At 40.5% G+C, this 20,029-nt stretch overlaps 1 protein-coding gene across 1 annotated transcript in view; it reads right to left on the reverse strand.

The window, feature by feature from the left end:
• The window catches only part of CERK (ceramide kinase), a 115,361-nt gene that overhangs the window by 27,246 nt on the left and 68,086 nt on the right, over positions 1-20,029 (reverse strand). The window contains exons 4-9 of the mRNA XM_044280235.1: positions 17,437-17,559; positions 16,272-16,397; positions 9,823-9,886; positions 6,985-7,130; positions 1,839-1,913; positions 259-411 (exon numbers count right to left, since the gene is read on the reverse strand). Coding sequence (XP_044136170.1) covers positions 259-411; positions 1,839-1,913; positions 6,985-7,130; positions 9,823-9,886; positions 16,272-16,397; positions 17,437-17,559 — 687 coding nt within the window. The remainder of the gene's footprint in view (positions 1-258; positions 412-1,838; positions 1,914-6,984; positions 7,131-9,822; positions 9,887-16,271; positions 16,398-17,436; positions 17,560-20,029) is intronic.

Genomic DNA, 20,029 nt, shown 5'->3' on the forward strand with positions numbered 1-20,029 from the left:
TCTGCGACTGTCGCGTCGCAGCATGTCGCATGTTGCAGTGCGACACCATAGACTGCCATTATAAAAATTGTCGCACAACATTAGTGCAACAAAATGTTGCACCCTATCTGTCGTGCAACTTTTTGTCACGCAACAAATGTCGTCGTGTAGACCTAGCCTAAAGCTACCAACTCTTCAGAATTTGCTAATTATTATAGAGAAAAATGCTAAAGCAGCAGTAAGTTCATCATGTTAAACACATGCATTGTGTTCTCTTACCTGAAAAGTCGTATCTAGCTGGACCCAGCCAGCGATTCTTTTCACTGCCTTTTAACACATCACCATAGAAACCGTAGCCCAAGAGTGACACTGAGTATTTAAGAAACATTTTTTTGTGGTGAACAGAGCTTACATCTAGTGGCTGACAATCCCCTGCGGAAAAAAAGAAAACTAAAAATTATGTTCTGGCAGAAACGAAGGTCCTTAACTTTTACAACCTAACTGTTCTGCCCGAGCCCAGAATTGCTTTAGCTGCTTTCCCTGGATTAGATGCATGGGACTGGTCTTGTTTCATACAAGAACAAAATGACAGCATTAGTCCAAGATAGTCAGGAGATATCACTGTTAGAAATCGAGTTGGGAATAATTAGGAATAAAACTTTCAGCTGCATTCACTGCTTCCAGATTTCTAACATTGATATCTTCCCATGTACTTAAGATATTGCTGTCATTATGGTATTGTTTGAAAGCATGAAATACCAGCTTTTAAACAATAGCTGGTTCCAAACCAGGGAAATTAGCAGCTAAAGCAGCTGTCTCTTCTCCCTGTCAGTCTGGAGGAGAATGAGAGAGCAGCTGCAGAGCTGACAGACTGCAGAAGGAAAGGAAAAATAGAAAAAATATATAGAAATGTGGCATTATCATCACTGTACTGAAGCACATAATAAAAGTATGGTGTAAACAAATTTCACCAAATGTAACAAAAATTTCACAAAATTTGTTTTTCTTTCCCCCTAAAAATTATAAAAGTTATTTAATACACTATGTATACACCCCCAATATGGTTCCTAAAAAACCTACAACTAATCCCGCAAAATAAAAATTTTGAATAAAAAATAAATAAATTATGAATGCTATAACACAAAGGGGGAAAACATTATTGGTCCTTAAGGCTAAAATTATTATGTCAGTAAGGGGTTAAAATGCAGTAATGTCCCCTTGTTGTACACCAAAAAGATTTACTGCCGACACATATGAAAAATCTGCATTTGTGACGTGACTTTTAGAAGGTTAAATGAGTCTTGTCCATAGGATTTTGTCTGGTATTTCAGTATAGATTAAGGCACAATGCCTGCCCATTTACCAAGTTCTGACACCCCACTGAACACCACACAGAGACAACAAATCTTTTCATCTGTAACGGCCCTGTCAGCCATGAAAGAAGGAAAGATTGTCCCCGATATCGGCAAGAGTAGTTCAAGTGTTATGAGAAATCTTACCATCCACAGATAACTTTTGAAATATGTGATTACAAATCTAAATCTATCTATCTATTGTATGCAGCGTACCCATCAACCATATCCATCTAACAATGCAACTACAGTCATCCTTTCATCTTATTACATGTCTTCCAGAGCAATTACACATGGCTGTAAACCAAACGTCACAAAAATAAAATTTTAAAATAGGTTCTTCCTGTCAATTTAGAAAAATCTGATTAATCCCACAGAATGGGGAAATTGCATGTCAAGACTGACAGCTTTGTTCAAGCAGTATTGTGTATAAGGGAAATAGGTTATATATAAAAAAAACTATATAAAGTTGCACTGAAACATTTATAAAATGAAGAAAGTACATACCTAAAATGATGTGCAAAGCTGAAGTCACCGGATCACTGATGCCTACAGTTGAAAAGCATACACAGTCTGTAGAGCCTGAGGAAACAGTCATTTTATATTTCAATGAAAGCAAAAATCTAATATGACAAAAACAAATCAAAGCTACTAACAATTTCAAAATCAGCTGCTAGGTTTATATAAAATAAACTGCTTGGGGTATGCTAACATGAGGAGTCTTAAGTACTTATTGCTTTTCTATTGTTCTTATGCTTCAAATGAATGAAACATTGCTAACATGATACACAAACATACCCAACTGGTTAAACAACCCAAGGTAAAAGTAAACCCTTCAGGTTCTCCATTACCTCTCTTATAGGTGTCAGTAATGCTATTGGAAACAATAGTTCTCATTTAATCTTTTCAACCTATGTTAGAAAAAAAATTAACAAAAAAAAAAAAAAAAAAAAAGCATGCACAGGGACCAAATCGTACAATAACCAATTACTTTATAAGCAATTCAGTAATAAAATTACAATAGCAGGCAAACGCAGAAAAATAGCGTGAACCAGAAGGTAGGTGTACATATAAAATATATATATATATATATATATATATATATATATTATATATACACACACATACACACACGTAACACTGAACGCTAATCTCCTACCCCAAACACCCTGACCCAAGTGAGCTGGAGAGTAATTGTAGTCACTCCCCTTGGGCTCATGCACACAGCCGGTTCATAATAGTAGTCCTTTACTTGTCTGTAATGCAGACAAGAATAGAACATGTTCTATATTTTTACGGGTACCACAGAAAGTACAAACGAATGCGGCCCCACTGAAGTGAATGGGTCCGCATCCGACCCACAAAAAATGTGTATCGGATGTGGACAAAAAAAATACGCTTCTCTGCATGAGTATGCCTGCTATTGTTATTTTATCATATGCACTTTAACATATTGTTAATGAACTGCTAGTAAAGTATTGGTTACTGTTCAATTTGGTCCCTGTCCTGTGCTTTTTTTTTTTTGGCACTTTATTCTTTACATACACAGGCGTTATGAATTCTAGGCTTCGTTTACATCTCTGTTCTGAGATCGGGCAGGCTGTTCCAGCACAGATCATCTTCCCGGGTCCTCTACTTCAACACCAGATTCCCATTGACTGCAATGGTGATCCAGCCGATTTCCGGCACTAATGTCGGGTTTTGGCCGGACAACAGCCACATGCAATGGTTTCTTTGGTATGGCCGACAGGTGGTATTTGCGCCGTGACGGAGATGTGAATGCAGCCATAGTTGGCGCCCCTCTCTTGTTTATGTGATTGGTGATGCATGTTAGGAGTTAATGTGTGCTCCCATCCACACAATTTGTGATATAAGCAGTTGAACAGTTAGGAATATTAACTAGCCTAGTAAATACAGGAAGAAAAATGGAAAAAAAAAACCCAGAAATGAGCAGAATAAAATATGCTCATGGAAAATCTAAATGAAAACTTGATTGTGCAGTAGATTAGGTTTTACCTCCCTGAAACAGACAGAATATTTCTTCTATTCTGTGGAGAAGAGCTGGAACCCTGCCCAGCTCCAGCTACTGTCCTGTATGTTAAATCCAGTTTTACTAAGCTTGTAGTAAAAGCCGCAATGGATCAAGCCGCTGTGCGGCAGCAGCACTATTTCTATCACTGCCCACATAAAAAGTTTAAATGTAATTCCAAGGGCATATGATTCTCAAGAAAGGATTAGTCTTTGCAGCTCTTAGGGAAAAAAATGGTGCTTCAATAGAACTATACGCTCAAGTCAACACATCAGATAAATCTCAGTCTTTGACATATTACTAATAAAACCTCTGCCTTACAGAGCAGTAGGATTTCAGAGGTATTTATTATATTTTGAGTTTGTTGCAATAAGTCAAGACCTCAGGAAAGAAATTGCACTGTGTATAAAAGTAAAAGGGGTGGGGAAGCTGACTAATAAGGGATAGCTGTGTAACCAGTCCAAAGAACATTCAGAAACGCAAGGCAATGCACAAGAGAGTACACTTCATCATTACAAGGATGAGTACGGTGCTGCTAAAGTCCCTCATTTATTACTAAGCCTTGGGCTACATTTGAAAACGTATTGTGAGGATACTACAAGAATACAGCATGGCAGCCAAAAACAAATAGAAAAATCCAGCAAGAAAAAAAGACTCTGAAGGACTCTAAGAACATGTTATACTTGGTTAAAGTAACAATTTCTTATTTGGGGGGCAAATAATGTTAACTGCCCAGCAATATTCTAGCAGTGTAATTTATGTTCATCATAGCTCAGTAGTATCTATACTTTTTAAACCCTTTTATGGGCACCGGTCCAAGGCATGATCTCCTATAGACAGGTCAGTCTCTCCTGTGTGGCTTTCTGTGAAGTCTTGTGGAGTCAGAATTACATCACTATCAGCTCTCAGACCCCTCCCCACCAAGTTCTATAGCCCTTGTTCCTCTGAATGCCCCCATGAATGTTGCTGTAGATCTTAATCATGTCCTAAGGAACTAGGGGGTCATTTATCAAACTAGTGTGAAGAAGAACTAGCTGAGATGCCCAGAGCAACCAATCAGATTCCACCTTTTATTTTCCAATGGAGCTGTCAAAAATGAAAGGTGGAATTTGATTGGTTGCTATGGGCAACTAAGCCAATTCTACTTTACACCATAGGTGATCCCATACAATGATTAGATGAATCTTTACGAAACTGCCCTAAATCACATTGTCTGTATGAGTTGTAGGTGCTGTGTGCAGAAACTCCAGTGTACTCTGAGATGTAGCTTCACACACAGCTAACAGGGTGAAACCTATCACAAGCAGGAGGCAGGGAAGACCTTTTTTTTTGTAGCCCCATTACAGCGAATGGTTCCGCATACGGCCACAATAAAAAAATAAAAATAACTGTCACTGAAGAAAAATATATATGAATGCATAAGCCCTTACTGTATGTTTGCACGTGGAAGAAACTGTGGATTTTCCAAAGTATATTACATAAACCGTGTAATTATATAGTAAATCTCATCCTCACACTGTGGGGAAACAAAATCAACGTGCAAACACAGTGTGGATTTTACCCGGCAACGTGATCTTATGTTGCCAATTTCACCAGTTACAATGTATATTTTGTTCCACAGCAACAGATTTTTTCCATACAATTTACATCCAGCATGGGCGTGTCCTTTGATAGGACTCACAGCAAGTGCAGTGTGATGAGACTGTACCTCCTTTCTCAGGCAAGTGAGAGTTAGAACAGAAAATAAAATACTTGTGTAAGTGGAACCATATTAAAAGAATAAGTATACAACGATTTTAACTTATTCTGTGTTGTGTCTGTTTCCTTGAATAAATTTGTCATATTTTAGATGTGCGGCTGTTTCGGTATTCTTTTTCTTTCTTTTTGCCATATTGTGTATTATATACCGTGAGCCAGCACTGTTCCTTTTTTATTGTTGGATGTGCCCCCATTTTTTGAATCATATATATATATTCCCACAATTTGCCTGTCTCCGTATGAGAAGAGAGAGATTCCCCCATTTTTTATGGATATTTATTAATACGTTTTATTTTTTGTTTTACTTTAACCGTTCTTCTGGCAGCAAGACTAGCTAAGCTATGAGGAGGCCACAGCGCTCACCGGAGTGGCGCGGTCTCCTCAAACAGCTGATATGCGGGGGTCCTAGGTGTCCAACGATATGCTATCAATGTCTGAGATGAGCCAACCCCTTTAAGTGAATACATTTTTTTGCTCATAATGCTATGTTAATCTGCTTAGCTCCTATTGCTCTATAACATACTGCCTGCAGATTGCACAGCATTTTCATGACGACAGGCTGCCTTTAAAACTGTATTCCGGTTATATTAACTTATGCCCTAGCCACAAGAGATGGGATAACGGGAACTGGGCCCTGTACCCCGTGGAACCCACCAAAATGAATGGAGCAGCTGGTCCGGCACATGTGCAGCCTCTCCATTTATTTCTACAGGAGTTCCAGAGATAGAAATGAACATAGCAGTTGGTAGTATGCCAGACTGGCCATTCATTTCAGGGGGCTCCACAGGGTACAGGGCCCCCATTCTTGTCCCAGTGGTAGAACACCCACTAATTTAATAGTAATTTCCAATCCTGTGGATAGCGGATAACTCAATATAATCGGATTGCACCTTTACCAACTAAATGCAAGTCTAAATAAAACTATCTTAAAAGAGGGTTCCCCAGGGCGTTGACTAAATTCAAGCTTTCAAAAGGAAGTCTGATTGGCTACGGGCTCTTCCACTGATGTCTCGACTGGTTCTGCTCCTGTGTCTTCTTGTTCAGCTGCATGTACATTATGTAGACATCAGTAGAAGAGCCTGCAACCAGTCAGACGGTCATTTGTGCACCGTTCAGATTGTGGGATCATCAGCATGGCCGAATACTATTGTAGGAAAGGTAGAAATTAGTCAAAGCCCTGGAGAACCCATTAAAACAAAAAGTCAGCTTTATTAGTGTTCAGGAGACATCAAGGAGAGTGCTGCAGACCAGAGCCATTAGAAAGCTTCTCTTACAGATTTCACATAGAATGGCATGAAGCAGCTTCTGTGGTCTTGTACACAACACTGAAGCTGTAGAAGACAAATGGTCTAAAATGTTTAATTAGAACTAATGGCAAATATGCTTAACAAGGGTAGTTAAATAAAAATGTCTGCTATGTGTCCATAGCCTTTACCACTACAATTCAATGGTCCATAGCCTTTACCACTACAATTCAATGATGGGTTGTTTATTGAAGATGATGCATTTTACATATACGTTATTAATCCATTTGCAACACCTAAAGTAAATATTTTTAGCATTAGATATTACGTTACTGACTACAGTACAACATAAGACGAAATAAGTGACCCTGCCCAGAAGCAGAAAAACTTAAATGAGTATATGCACCCGCATTAATCCTCAATGATGCTAGCATGAACCAGAATGTATAATCATTTTGATATGCTAAATCTGTACCATACTCAAAATAGCTTTGTGCGTAGTGCAAGGTCACATATGGAATATTAAAATGAGCTGCATCACTGAGCATAAAAGTCAATGTCACAAAATCACAAATGAAGCAGAACAATATGAGGTCAGCATGAACATAATTAGTCCCCTTACCAGCAGGAATAATGCCAATCCTCATATTGCACCGAGATAATGGGACTTTAGGATTGTTATGATCCACATCAGAATCCTTTTGTACCCGGCCTACGAGGCCATGAAGCACTTCACTGAACATTCCATCGCCACCAACACAAACAATGCTGCGGGGGATGAGAGACTTCAGTTACAATACACACACAAAATCTGTCCATTCGCCAGTGTCTGATATGACTAGAAACAACATAAAATACTCAGTTTTCTATCATTTTTTGCTAAATAATGGGGGAAATTTATCATGGAGGGAATTTCTGAAGAACATTTTGCTTAAAGGCTATGTACAACTTTGGGGACAATTTTTTTATTATTGCATTGTACTCATTTTGAGCAAAATTGGTCTTTATTAAAAATTTGGAACCCTTTTCTCTGTACAGGACTTAGATGTTCTGGTAGCAAGATCTGAATTTTCTCTCTGCCCCATCAGCCAGCTCATCTCACCTGGCTCCTTATCTCTGTTTTTTGACATTATAAACCCTCATTATAGCTCAATCATTGTCTTATTGATAAGAATGTGGCTTAAGGGTGCTTTACACGGGCGAGAACCTGCCAGATAATCATTAACAAGCACTCATTCTTTGGGTAAAAGATCATTCATGCAGTCATAAAAATTATGGTTTGCCGGCAGCAGATGTGTAAACAGTATCTGCTGATGACTGACACAAAGTGAAAGTAAAAAAGTACCATTCACACAGCTAGACAAATCATTAACTCTTTGTGAGAGAACGGCTCAATGTTTTTTTATAAAGACCATTTAAAAAAAATAAGACTTTTAGCCCAAAATGAGTAAAATGCAATCATAAAAAAATTGCCTCCAAAAGGTGTACATGGCATTTAAATAAGCATTACATACAGTGCTCTAATTTTATTAAACATTGCATGTGTGGTAAGTTTTCTACATCTTTAAAAGATAACTAATTTCAGATAACTTTTCAAAATAACTTCACGTGTTTACACTGTACATGAGTGACAGCACTATATCAGACCTTTATATTACTTATATCTGGCTTTTTTCAGAAGTCTTCTCCTTTGCATATTGCATTTCTAATTCTCCCTGGCTAAGAGCGGAGCGCGCTGATTGGATGCGCTCCGTGCCAGGGAGAAGAATGACACGCCCAGAAGAACTTTTGAAGGCTCGTCCAGTTGAGCCGAATGACTCATTAGCATACAAGGCGGCAAATATTCCGGGGGGCAGCGCGGACAAACGGGGTCACTGATTGAAAAATGAATAAGCAATACCGGAGGCATGTAAGTAAGGCTATATCTTTAGTTTAACTTTCATTTTCAGGTGAAAGGTCCTCTTTAAGCTTCCTAAGGCCTTATTCACACAGTCAGAGATTGTGAGCCAAAATCAGGTGCAGATCTTTCTCTAATACCATATCTCCCTGTATACTCCAGTCCAGGTTTTGGCTCACAATCATTGATTGAAATCACTGACCAAAACATTGACATGTAAATAACGCTTAAGTCCATCCAACTCGCTCATAATCATCATGCAGGATGTTATAGAGAAGTACTGAGCAGTATAGATGAGAATAACAACTTGGGCAGAAGATATAACACTGAACTACAGAATTATGCCTGTATAGTCTGGTCTCTGCACTTACTCCCTTCTTCTCCCCCTCCACTATTCATAGATGTCTACGGGATTATGCAATCTGTTTCTAAAGTGAGCAGGCGTTCCATCTAGGTCTGTACTATTGATTTATGCAAAGTTGTGTGAAAGTACTGTGACTACTTAAATATGTCTAGAGAGGTAATTCTAGTTTGTACAACTTCCTAATTTCTTAAATATGATCTACACCTCATAAATACATAGAATGATGTAAGATCACAAAATTAGATATTTGCTCCAATAAGCCCAGAAAGTATAAAAAGCCCTATTTTGCAAATTCCGGAAATGATAATTCTGAAGTGCAGGGCTTGATAAATTCCCACAAAGTCTTACAATCCTCTGGCCTAAAGAAAAGAAAATTAATTTTAAAGGTTGAGGACCATGGCTTTAATACTGCTCAAGACTTCTCTCTACCTACCACTAAGCTGAAGCATGTTTAAAGGTGACCACACAGATAAAGGCAAAATCTGATGCGATTTTGACAGGACTGGTTGAGAGTCGACTGGTTGGTGTGGTCACCTAAATCACTGTATCTGGTAAGCAGATTGTGCTGACTAAACAGCACTCTACTGCCAACAATGAGTCTGTATGAGTCAATGGGGACAAGCGGTGGCATTAGCAATCACTCCTCCCCAATACTGTGCAGGAGATCACTACATGTAAATGCAGCAGTCTCCTCCACTGACGAGCAGGCAATTGTCAGAAAAGAACACTTACTTCCCAACAATCATCTGCTCCATCGGGCCATTTAAAGAGGACTTTAAGGGTAGGTTAGCATTGAGAGACAAAATTGTCCACACTATCCAACCCATGTTTTTTCTGCATAGGAGCCGGATATGCAAAATTATATATATGTTTAGGATGCCACAAGACAGGATATTAGGTTTTCAAATGAATAAGCCAAACCCTGTTGTCAAAGTTTCTGATTTTTTTGCATGATAAATACAAAAACTAGGAGCCCAAGCTGTAAAACATTCAAAATGCAATAGATGATCCCCAAAATGGTTAATTATAGATAAAGGCTAATCCTTATTGACTACGCGATACGTCCTTTCCTCTAGTGACAGAAGCCAGCAGCAATAGATTAGAAACTGGTCCCAGTTTATCCCTTTATGTATTTTCATTTACCTTCTGTATATCAACAAAGAATAGAAAGCACAGAACGTTTAAGGTGAAAAACTTACCCATCATACTTGTCTAGACTGGCCTCGTAAAGGTTATCTCTAGCATGGTTTGCATATTCTGTCACTGTTAAAAGCAAAATGCGAGAGCATATAAGGAATCTAAAAGCAAATGCAACTTATATTAATACTGTAATTCTGCCAGCCAGCTTCACAACTATGTACTTTCTGACATTATTCAAAAGTGACGGCTATAGCTGGGTAAAAGCTAAAATGCAAAGGCAGTGTCCCCGATTCAGGATTTGCTGCTTTATTAGGACCCTGAAAGTCAGTGGATTAGAGGCACAAAATCACAGTGCGGCTGACCACATACTGCCAAGTCACTCCCACATACTGCCAAGTTACCGCAAAATTGTGTGGCTACTGGCTGCCACGGGTGTGAGTAGGTAGGCCGCAAGCAGCCAGCCATACTACAGGGCTGTATCCTAATGAAGTCTTAAATCGCCCATCTCATCATATCCTGACCTATACCTACTACTGCTTTACACTGTAAGCTTTGCTGGTTCAGATTTGTCATTACAAATAAGCATTCATTGTACATTTACTAGGACGGTTCATGGGGGTAGATTTCCATTAAAAACTGTTACTATGAACTGCAAGGAACTAAACCACCACTGAAAAAAATAAAGACACAATCAAAAATATTCTGAACCAAGAAAATTTTGTCTACAGATCTTCTAAAATGAGTATATAATATTTCTATATTTATATGTGTTAGAAAATAATACACATATTTGTACTGTGTTAGCCAGTAAACAGAGGAAAAAAATGGGATTCTTCAGTGGTTGATACCACTGAAGTTAACGAGAGAGTGTTTTCCAAAGATTGCATGGCCTCAAGGGGAACCTGTCACCTGGATTTGGTGTATAGAGCTGAGGACATGGGTTGCTCTATGGCCACTAGCACATCCGCAACACCCAGTCCCCATAGCTCTGTGTGCTTTTATTGTGTCAAAAAACAGATTTGATACATATGCAAATTAACATAAAAAGAGAGTCATATGTTACTTGTGTGACCAGAGAAGAGTCATATTTTCAAGTTCCGACTCATATCAGGTTAATTTGCACATGTATCAAATTGTTTTTTTGTATACACAATAAAAGCACACAGAGCTATGGGGACTGGGTATTGCGGATGTGCTAGCGGCCATCTAGCAAACCCATGTCCTCAGCTCTATACCTAAAATCCCGGTGACAGGTTCCCTTTAAGTGGGATAGATTGCTCTCATCCATATCCAAGATAGTAGATTTTGCCATGTGTCTGAAGGATTGTATAAATCTATCCAGGTGGTGGCTGTGTCAACTTAGAGGTCAGATTTCTTCTTTTATCCCACTTAACATGGGCTGCTAGATGGCCGCTAGCACATCCGCAATACCCAGTCCCCATAGCTCTGTGTGCTTTTATTGTGGAAAAAACCCGATTTGATACATATGCAAATTAACATAAAAGAGTCATATCTTACTTGTGTGACCAGAGAAGAGTAATATTTTCAAGCTGTGACTCATCTCTGGTTAATTTGCATATGTATCAAATGGGTTTTTATACACAATAAAAGCACACAGAGCTATGGGGACTGGGTGTGCTAGCGGCCATCTAGCAACCCATGTCCTCAGCTCTATACCCAAAATCCCGGTGACAGGTTCCCTTTAAAAAGAAGGAACACACCGGTGAGCTCAGCAACACCAAAAGACCCGGAAGACCATGGAAAACAACTGTGGTGGATGACTAGGGCTGCAGCTAACGATTATTTGAATAATCGATTAGTTGCCGATTAATTTCTACGATTAATCGATTAATCGGGAAAAACAACAAAATTACAAAACAATGAGGTTTATATGATCTTACTTGAAAAATTATGTTCAAAGGCCATATTAAAACAAATTGTGGACGACGCTGTTATGGGGAGGATCTGCGGGTGGCGCTGTTATGGAGGGTGGGATCTGCGGGTGGCGCTGTTATGGAGGGTGGGATCTGCGGGTGGCGCTGTTATGGAGAGGGGGATCTGCGGGTGGCGCTGTTATGGAGAGGGGGATCTGCGGGTGGCGCTGTTATGGAGAGGGGGATCTGCGGGTGGCGCTGTTATGGAGAGGGGGATCTGCGGGTGGCGCTGTTATGGAGAGGGGGATCTGCGGGTGGCGCTGTTATGGAGTGGGGGATCTGCGGGTGGCGCTGTTATGGAGAGGGGGATCTGCGGGTGGCGCTGTTATGGAGAGGGGGATCTGCGGGTGGCGCTGTTATGGAGAGGGGGGATCTGCGGGTGGCGCTGTTATGGAGGGGGGGATCTGCGGGTGGCGCAGTTATGGAGAGGGGGGATCTGCGGGTGGCGCAGTTATGGAGGGGGATCTGCGGGTGGCGCAGTTATGGAGAGGGGGATCTGCGGGTGGCGCAGTTATGGAGAGGGGGATCTGCGGGTGGCGCAGTTATGGAGAGGGGGATCTGCGGGTGGCGCAGTTATGGAGAGGGGGATCTGCGGGTGGCGCAGTTATGGAGAGGGGGATCTGCGGGTGGCGCAGTTATGGAGAGGGGGATCTGCGGGTGGCGCAGTTATGGAGAGGGGGATCTGCGGGTGGCGCAGTTATGGAGAGGGGGATCTGCGGGTGGCGCAGTTATGGAGAGGGGGATCTGCGGGTGGCGCAGTTATGGAGAGGGGGATCTGCGGGTGGCGCAGTTATGGAGAGGGGGATCTGCGGGTGGCGCAGTTATGGAGAGGGGGATCTGCGGGTGGCGCTGTTATGGAGAGGGGGATCTGTGGGTGGCGCTGTTATGGAGAGGGGGATATGTGGGTGGCGCTGTTATGGAGAGGGGGATATGTGCACTGTTATGGGCATAACAGTGCACAGATCCCTTTCCCCATAACAGTGCACAGACCCCCCTCCCCATAGCAGTGCCATAGACAGATCCTCCCCCCTCCCCATAACAGCCCCGGCCCCGCTGCTTAGTCGGACTAATCACTGCATCTTTATTTTACCTTTTACAATGACGCTCCGGTAACAACTAACAGGCAGAGCGGACGGCGGCGTAACGTCACTCACTCACGTGACGCACCTGCTCCGCCCACTTTATGAATGAAGGAGGCGGAGCAGGCGTGTCACATGAGTAAGTGACGTTACGCCACGTCCGCTCTGCCTGTTACAGGAGCGTCATTGTAAAAGGTAAAATAAAGATGCAGTGACCGCCCGCCCACATAGCAACGAATCGGCGATTATTCGATAACTGGATTCGTCGACAACTAATCCAGTTATCGATTATAATCGATTACATCGATTAATTGTTGCAGCCCTATGGATGACCGAAGAATTCTTTCCCTGGTGAAGAAAACACCCTACACAACAGTTGGCCAGATCAAGAACACTCTCCAGGAGGTAGTTTTATGTGTGTCAAAGTCAACAATCAAGAGAAGACTTCACCAAAGTGAATACAGAGGGTTCACCACAAGATGTAAACCATTGGTGAGCCTCAAAAACAGTAAGGCCAGATTCGACATCTAAAAAAGCCTTCACAGTTCTGGAACATCCTATGGACAGATGGGACCAAAATCAACTTGTACCAGAGTGATGGGAAGAGAAGAGTATGGAGAAGGAAAGGAACTGCTCATGATCCTAAGCATACCACCTCATCAGTGAAGCATGGTGGTGGTAGTGTCATGGCGTGGGCATGTATGGCTGCCAATGGAACTGGTTCTCTTGTATTTATTGATGATGTGACTGCTGACAAAAGCAGCAGGATGAATTCTGAAGTGTTTTGGGCAATATTATCTGCTCATATTCAGCCAAATGCTTCAGAACTCATTGGACGGCGCTTCACAGTACAGATGGACAATGACCCAAAGCATACTGCAAAACCAACCAAAGAGTTTAAGAGAAAGACGTGGAATGTTATGCAATGGCCAAGTCAAACACCTGACCTTAATCCGATTGAGCATGCATTTCACTTGCTGAAGACAAAACTGAAGGGAAAATGCCCCAAGAACAAGCAGGAACTGAAGACAGTTGCAGTAGAGGCCTGGCAGAGCATCACCAGGGATGAAACCCAGCGTCTGGTGATGTCTATGCGTTCCAGACTTCAGGCTGTAATTGACTGCAAAGGATTTGCAACCAAGTATTAAAAAGTGAAAGTTTGATTTATGATTATTATTCTGTCCCATTACTTTTGGTCCCTTAACAAGTGGGAGGCACATATGTAAACTGTTGTAATTCCTACACCGTTCACCTGATTTGGATGTAATTAAAGCTGACAGTCTGCAGTTAAAGCACATCTTGTTCGTTTCATTTCAAATCCATTGTGGTGGTGTACAGGGCCAAAACTGTTAGAATTGTGTCGATGTCCCAATATTTATGGACCTGACTATCTGTTAGTGTTATGGCTCTCAATGTACAGCCTTAATAATATTATTTACCAGGATAACATCAAGATAAGTCAATTTAGTGGCTTCAGTTTATATCTCTAGATACAAAAATAAAAAAGCCAAAGAAACTGAATCCATTCAGAGGCTGTAATTTTTAGTAATTGAGTTGATCCGTTCACATTCCTAATGCTAAAGATGACCCTTATATATTTATATATATATATTCCTTCACACTACATGATTAGAAAACGCATGTGTTTTCAATACATGAATTCCTATCATGAACTAAGTTACATAATAAAGTAAGATATATCAACCTTGAAGAGTGTGAGGAAATAAACCAAGTAGCATGGACCGGAAAGGCAGCAATTTATACATTCTCTCAATGAATGCAGCTATGGTAATTACCCTGAACTCCCTAGTTGCCAGGGAAGGCAGAGGAAACTGAAATCCCTTTAAATTAAAGTGCACTGAAAGAAAACAGATGAAATATGGGAATACTGACAAAGCTGATAATTACTACAGTTCGAGATTTCTAAGATGTTGCTGCAATTATAAAGATAAAAATAAAACCAGCAATGTGTAATTTATCTGACATTGTATCATTACTGGTGACAACTGCAGAATGTGCCTTAGCTGTGAATGGCATTCCGTCATCATGTTCCAATAGCAACGCCACTAATGATTAGCAGGCGAGCGATAAGCTTCCTCCAATGCCTTGAGAATTACAATAAGAAATGACATATTATATTCCCTACAATAACAGAAAGCATTGCTTTCACGTGTATTGAAATAAACGTAAAGCACTAAAAACACACACATATAAAGGGCAGTAGCCTCATTCCACACACTACATACGCAAGTCAGAGCAAAGTTAAAAGGGGATGTGTACAGGATTAGAAAATCATATCTATTTTCTTTCCAAAACAACTTGTAGACAGGCCTGGTGCTGTTTTTGAAAGAAAGCAACCATGTTTTCCTAAATGCTGTACAACCCCTTGAAAATGTGTTTGATCCCAGGGGGGCATTTATTCACTGTCCTTCATTATTACATGGCATCACATCAATCAACGTTTGAGAAGCAAGAGCGTTCAGGAAAAAAGTACAGACCAAACATCCATTCTATTGAGTCACAGCTAAAGTTTGCCTTACAGTGGAAATCATATGAAAACTCTTTGACCCCTTGAGGTTGCTCGGCAGATGAGCCTTAATACTGCTGATGGTACTATCATGCAGTATGGAGCAGACGGACAAGTAGAGTGCATGTCCGCACCATTAGGACCTGATCTTCTGTCTGTTATCCAGACAGTCCTAACTGGGTACAGGTTACTAGGATGTGGTGTTCCCGGCAGAAGAAGATGCCCAAAATCTAATCTGCTTCTCCACGAAACATGACTCTACCCTTCACAGGTCCTTGACCATTTTCAGTGACAAATTATATCCTTAATAATGGAGGGTCACATTGTCTGCCTATTAAAATGTTCTTGCGACCTGTAACTAAATTAGCAGTGATTAAGTACTTAAATCGGCAGATAATCGTTAACAAGCGTTTGTGGGAAGGCTCATTAGCAATGATCTGCCTGTGTAACAGGTGCCACTGATTACCTGATGAACAAACTATACATTCCTTCATCGGGCGGTCACATCTTTCATGCGGCCACAAAACTCAGTGTTTGCCAGCAGCAGATCATGCTGTCTTATCACGCTATGATGCTGGCAAATCATGATTCTGTATAGGGACGAGCAATGGCATTAGCGATCACTCCTTCCTTACTGTGGAGGAGATAGCTGCATGTAAATCTTAGCAATGTAATACAGCCCTTAAATTCAGGCCTGTCACCAAGCACCATCCATTCTAAGTCTACTATAAGTAAGCATCCGAGCTCTTAACAGATCGATGGCTGTTGTCAGTCTGAAATTTGTGGAGAGGCATAGCTATCTGCACTTTAATGTCTAGGCCATTCCACCAGAGACCTCTGGCTTACTAATTGGTAAGGTCTACACACATCTCATGCAGGTATTACATACGTTTTTAGCTAACATGACATTCTTCCACGCAAGATGGAAGTAAACCAAGGATGAATAGTAGAAGACAGATTTGACTTACCTATGACCTCTGTAGAAATGGAGGCAAGGCTGAACAAAGGAGCTACTTTCGTCTCATATATTTGTTTTCCTTTCTTCTTTCCACCGTATGGGTTTATATAGACTAGTAAACGCTTTGGTCTCCATGCTATTGAGACAAGAAGAAAACATTCTTTCTGAAACAGACAGTAAAGCCAGAAGTGGCCATCAAAACATTCCTTAACTATAGAGAAGTGCTACGTCCATTTGATTTTTCTCCGCGTAGAGTATGTTAGATAATACCTGGAACATCTTGTCCCTCCTTACTTTATTTACATTTTCAGCCTCTTTGGGCATTCAGAATCCTCGACTGAGATGTCAACTGAGAGTAATGATGCAGCTATAGATCTTGCAGGAAGAAGGACAGAATGTATTATTGATGGTAATCATCAAAGCAGGAAGACTGCTCTAAGGTAGAAGTACCCTTGTTTTCAATGACATTATCTTCCAGGATAATTGAGAAGATTTATAAAAAGTATTCTTCAAACTAAACTTACTTACTATACAACGTCAGAACACATTTTTTCTAACATTACTTTAGCCTGGTGCTATTATAAAGCCTTTTTCTAGAATGAGTGCTATTGGTGGAATCTGGTAAAAGAAGCTGATGGCTTCCTGCTGAAGATTTAAAAAAAGCAGCAATAGTGTGCTTGCACAAAAACAACCAATGTCAGATATGAATGGTCTCTAGAATTTGCTGCCTAATGTTTCCAAGAATGTGGACGTGTCAGGCTACATCCATATTTTCATCCTGCGTCCATATTTCTTAAAGGATCGCATACAGACCCATTCATTTCTTTGGGGCCCATAAACCACGGACAGTACACAGAATATAGAACATGTCCTATTCTTCTCCATTTTGCGGACAAGAATATGCATTTTTAAAATGAGGCCTGTGAAAAGTGCGGGATGCACATGTACCGCATACATATTCTGCAGATCTGCAATTTGCAGTCTGCGAAATGGATACGGTCGTGTGAATGTAGCCTCTTTCATCTCCATTGTAGCAGTTCTAGATAGGACACATTAATCTTGCTAAGGCCTAAGCAAACTCATTAAATCTACGGTAGTTCGTCAGCTCCACCTAAAATACAAATATGGTGCAAGCAATAAAAAATAAAAAAATAAAAAAAAGATATATTACTTACTCTGCTGTTTAAGTAGATCATTAAGTGCTTGTAACCAGTGGCAACACAAAAGTTCATCACTGCACCAGAATGTCACGGCTTTGCACCGCCAGCGGTGCTTCTTCATTCTCTGCACATAGTGCACTAAAGGAAAATAAAATGCTTTACCAGAGTAACATGTATAACTAATAAATGTAATTTAATAAACTACTTTGCCTATATTAGGCCCCTTAAAGGCTATGGAGACCTTTGTGCACAAACAAATCAACCCCATATCTTACCGTAATGCAGCACATAATAAAATTGCACTTATTAGTTTACACAGTAGATATTACTGTGGCTAACGTTAGTGCAGCGATCTACAGTCAGAACCATGGAGTTATAAGCAGGATATAGATCTCATTACTGACGCTCTCACTACCTGCACTCTCTTCTGAAGACAGTAGTGTGTGCAGTCCACACAGTGAGCGGTCACTTGTCCCACACAGATTAGTACAGTGTGACGACACAATGCCATGTATACATATAGGTACATAATGGGGGAGTTATCAAACTGGTGCAAAGTAGAACTGGCTTAGTTGCCCATAGCAGCCAATCAGATTCCACCTTTCATTTTTCACAGCTTTATTGGAAAAGAGAGTACTGTTTCAGGCGATTAGGCTAGTTTATCAAAGGAGAGCGATTGCTTCAGCATTAAAAAAAAAAAATAGACTTTACATACAAAGAGACTTCTGTGCACGAAGCCTGGTGTAATACAGTGACTGCACCGGCCCGGCGTGCCAGCCTCCAGCTCCTCCTCCCACCCTGCATAACTGTAACTGATGTATCGCAGGCCGCGCTGTGCAGCCTAACGGCCCGCGATACATCAGTGTCAGCCATGTAAAAATGACACCATCGCGTTATAAGACGCACTGCCATTTTCCCCCTCACTTTTGGGGGGGAAAACGTGGGTCTTCTAAAGCGAAAAATATGATAGAGAGAGATATCTAATATATATATCTATATATAGATATATATATATTAAATATCATATATATCTATATATGTTATTCCTGCAGTATATAAATCTTCTGCTAGAGGTAGTCATGCATTGTGTGTAATATATATGTATTTTACTCTTTGTGAGGCAAGGTAACCAAAAAATGGCTGTTCTGGCACAGTGTCTATTTTTGCTTTTATACAATGTTCACCTGACAGAGTAGATAACGTGAAATTTTTCTAGAGCAGGTCGTAACAATGTGGCGATACCTAATGTGTCTATTTTTTCATTTATTTTGGATTTATACAGTACAAAAAAAAATTGAAAAGAAAATCATGTTTTTGTATTTCCATTTTCTGAAAGCCAAATTTTTTTTATTTTTTGGGCGATTGTCTTAGGTAGGGGATTGAGAGATGAGATGGTTTGATTGGTACTACTTTAGGGCACATATCACTGTTTGATCGCTCAATATTACACTTTTATGTAAGATTATAAAAAATGGCTTGGCACGGTTTTTATTGTTTTACGGCATTCACCAGACGGGTTAGCACACGTGATATTTATATAGAGCAGGTTGTTAAGGACGCGGCGATACCTAATATGTCTTATTTTTTTAAATATATATTTTGGTTTTACATAAGAGCATTTTTTAAACAAAAAAAAAATCATGTTTTAGTGTCTCCATTTTCTGAAAGCCATATCTTATTTTTTGGGCGATTCTCTTAGGTAAGGGTAAATTTTTTGCAGGAGGAGATGATGGTTTGATTGGTACTATTTTGGGGTACATATGACTCTTTTGATCACTTTTTATACCATTTTGTGGGACGTGCGATGGACAAAATTACAATTCCATCATAGTTTTTCTTTTATTTTTTTATGGCGTTCAGTAAAAGTACGTGATCCTTTTATAGATCAGGTCGTTATGGACGCAGTGATAGCAAACATGTTTGGGGGGGGGGGGGGGGGGGGGTTTCTGTGCAGATATAGGAAAAAAAATTATTTATTTTTTTACACTTTTCTGACTCTACTTGGTTCTTGAAGATTCAGTGGGTCTGATGCCTCTATAATTGTCATTCACAGTAAGCCTGATCAGGATCAGCTATACCATGGCAATCCGGATGCCTTTGAAGGCATCCGGTTGCCATGGTAACCATCGGGACGCTGCCATGGCAGGGCAGTGGCCCGATGGGGGAGCTCCCTCCCTCAGTTTACCCTTAAAGCATCGGGCCACAGCAGAGCAATGGCCCAATGATTGCCCCTTCCATGCAGCGGTCCCTAAGAACCGTGGCATGTTGCATAGTAAATACAATAAAAAAAATAAATAAAAAAAAAGACTCAATTCCATCAAGTTCAACCAAGGGATAGGGGGGGATTCGAATTCCAGAAGGAATTGAGACTCAGATTTTTACACGTTTTCATAAGCATTAATGTTGTTTACTTTTAAGTATTCATCTAAACCCTTTAAAACTGTCCACTGTTCCTGCTGTGAACACGTCCTGAGGAAGTCTATTCCACAGATTCAAAGTTCTTACAGTAAAGAAGCTTTGACGCTTCCGGAGACTAAACGTTTTCCTCTCCAATCGGAGGCAGTGTCCCCTTGTCTTTTGAGCACATTTTATATGGAACAGTTTTTCA

This window comes from Bufo gargarizans, chromosome 2, assembly GCF_014858855.1.
Source record: "Bufo gargarizans isolate SCDJY-AF-19 chromosome 2, ASM1485885v1, whole genome shotgun sequence".
NCBI classification, from domain to species: domain Eukaryota; kingdom Metazoa; phylum Chordata; class Amphibia; order Anura; family Bufonidae; genus Bufo; species Bufo gargarizans.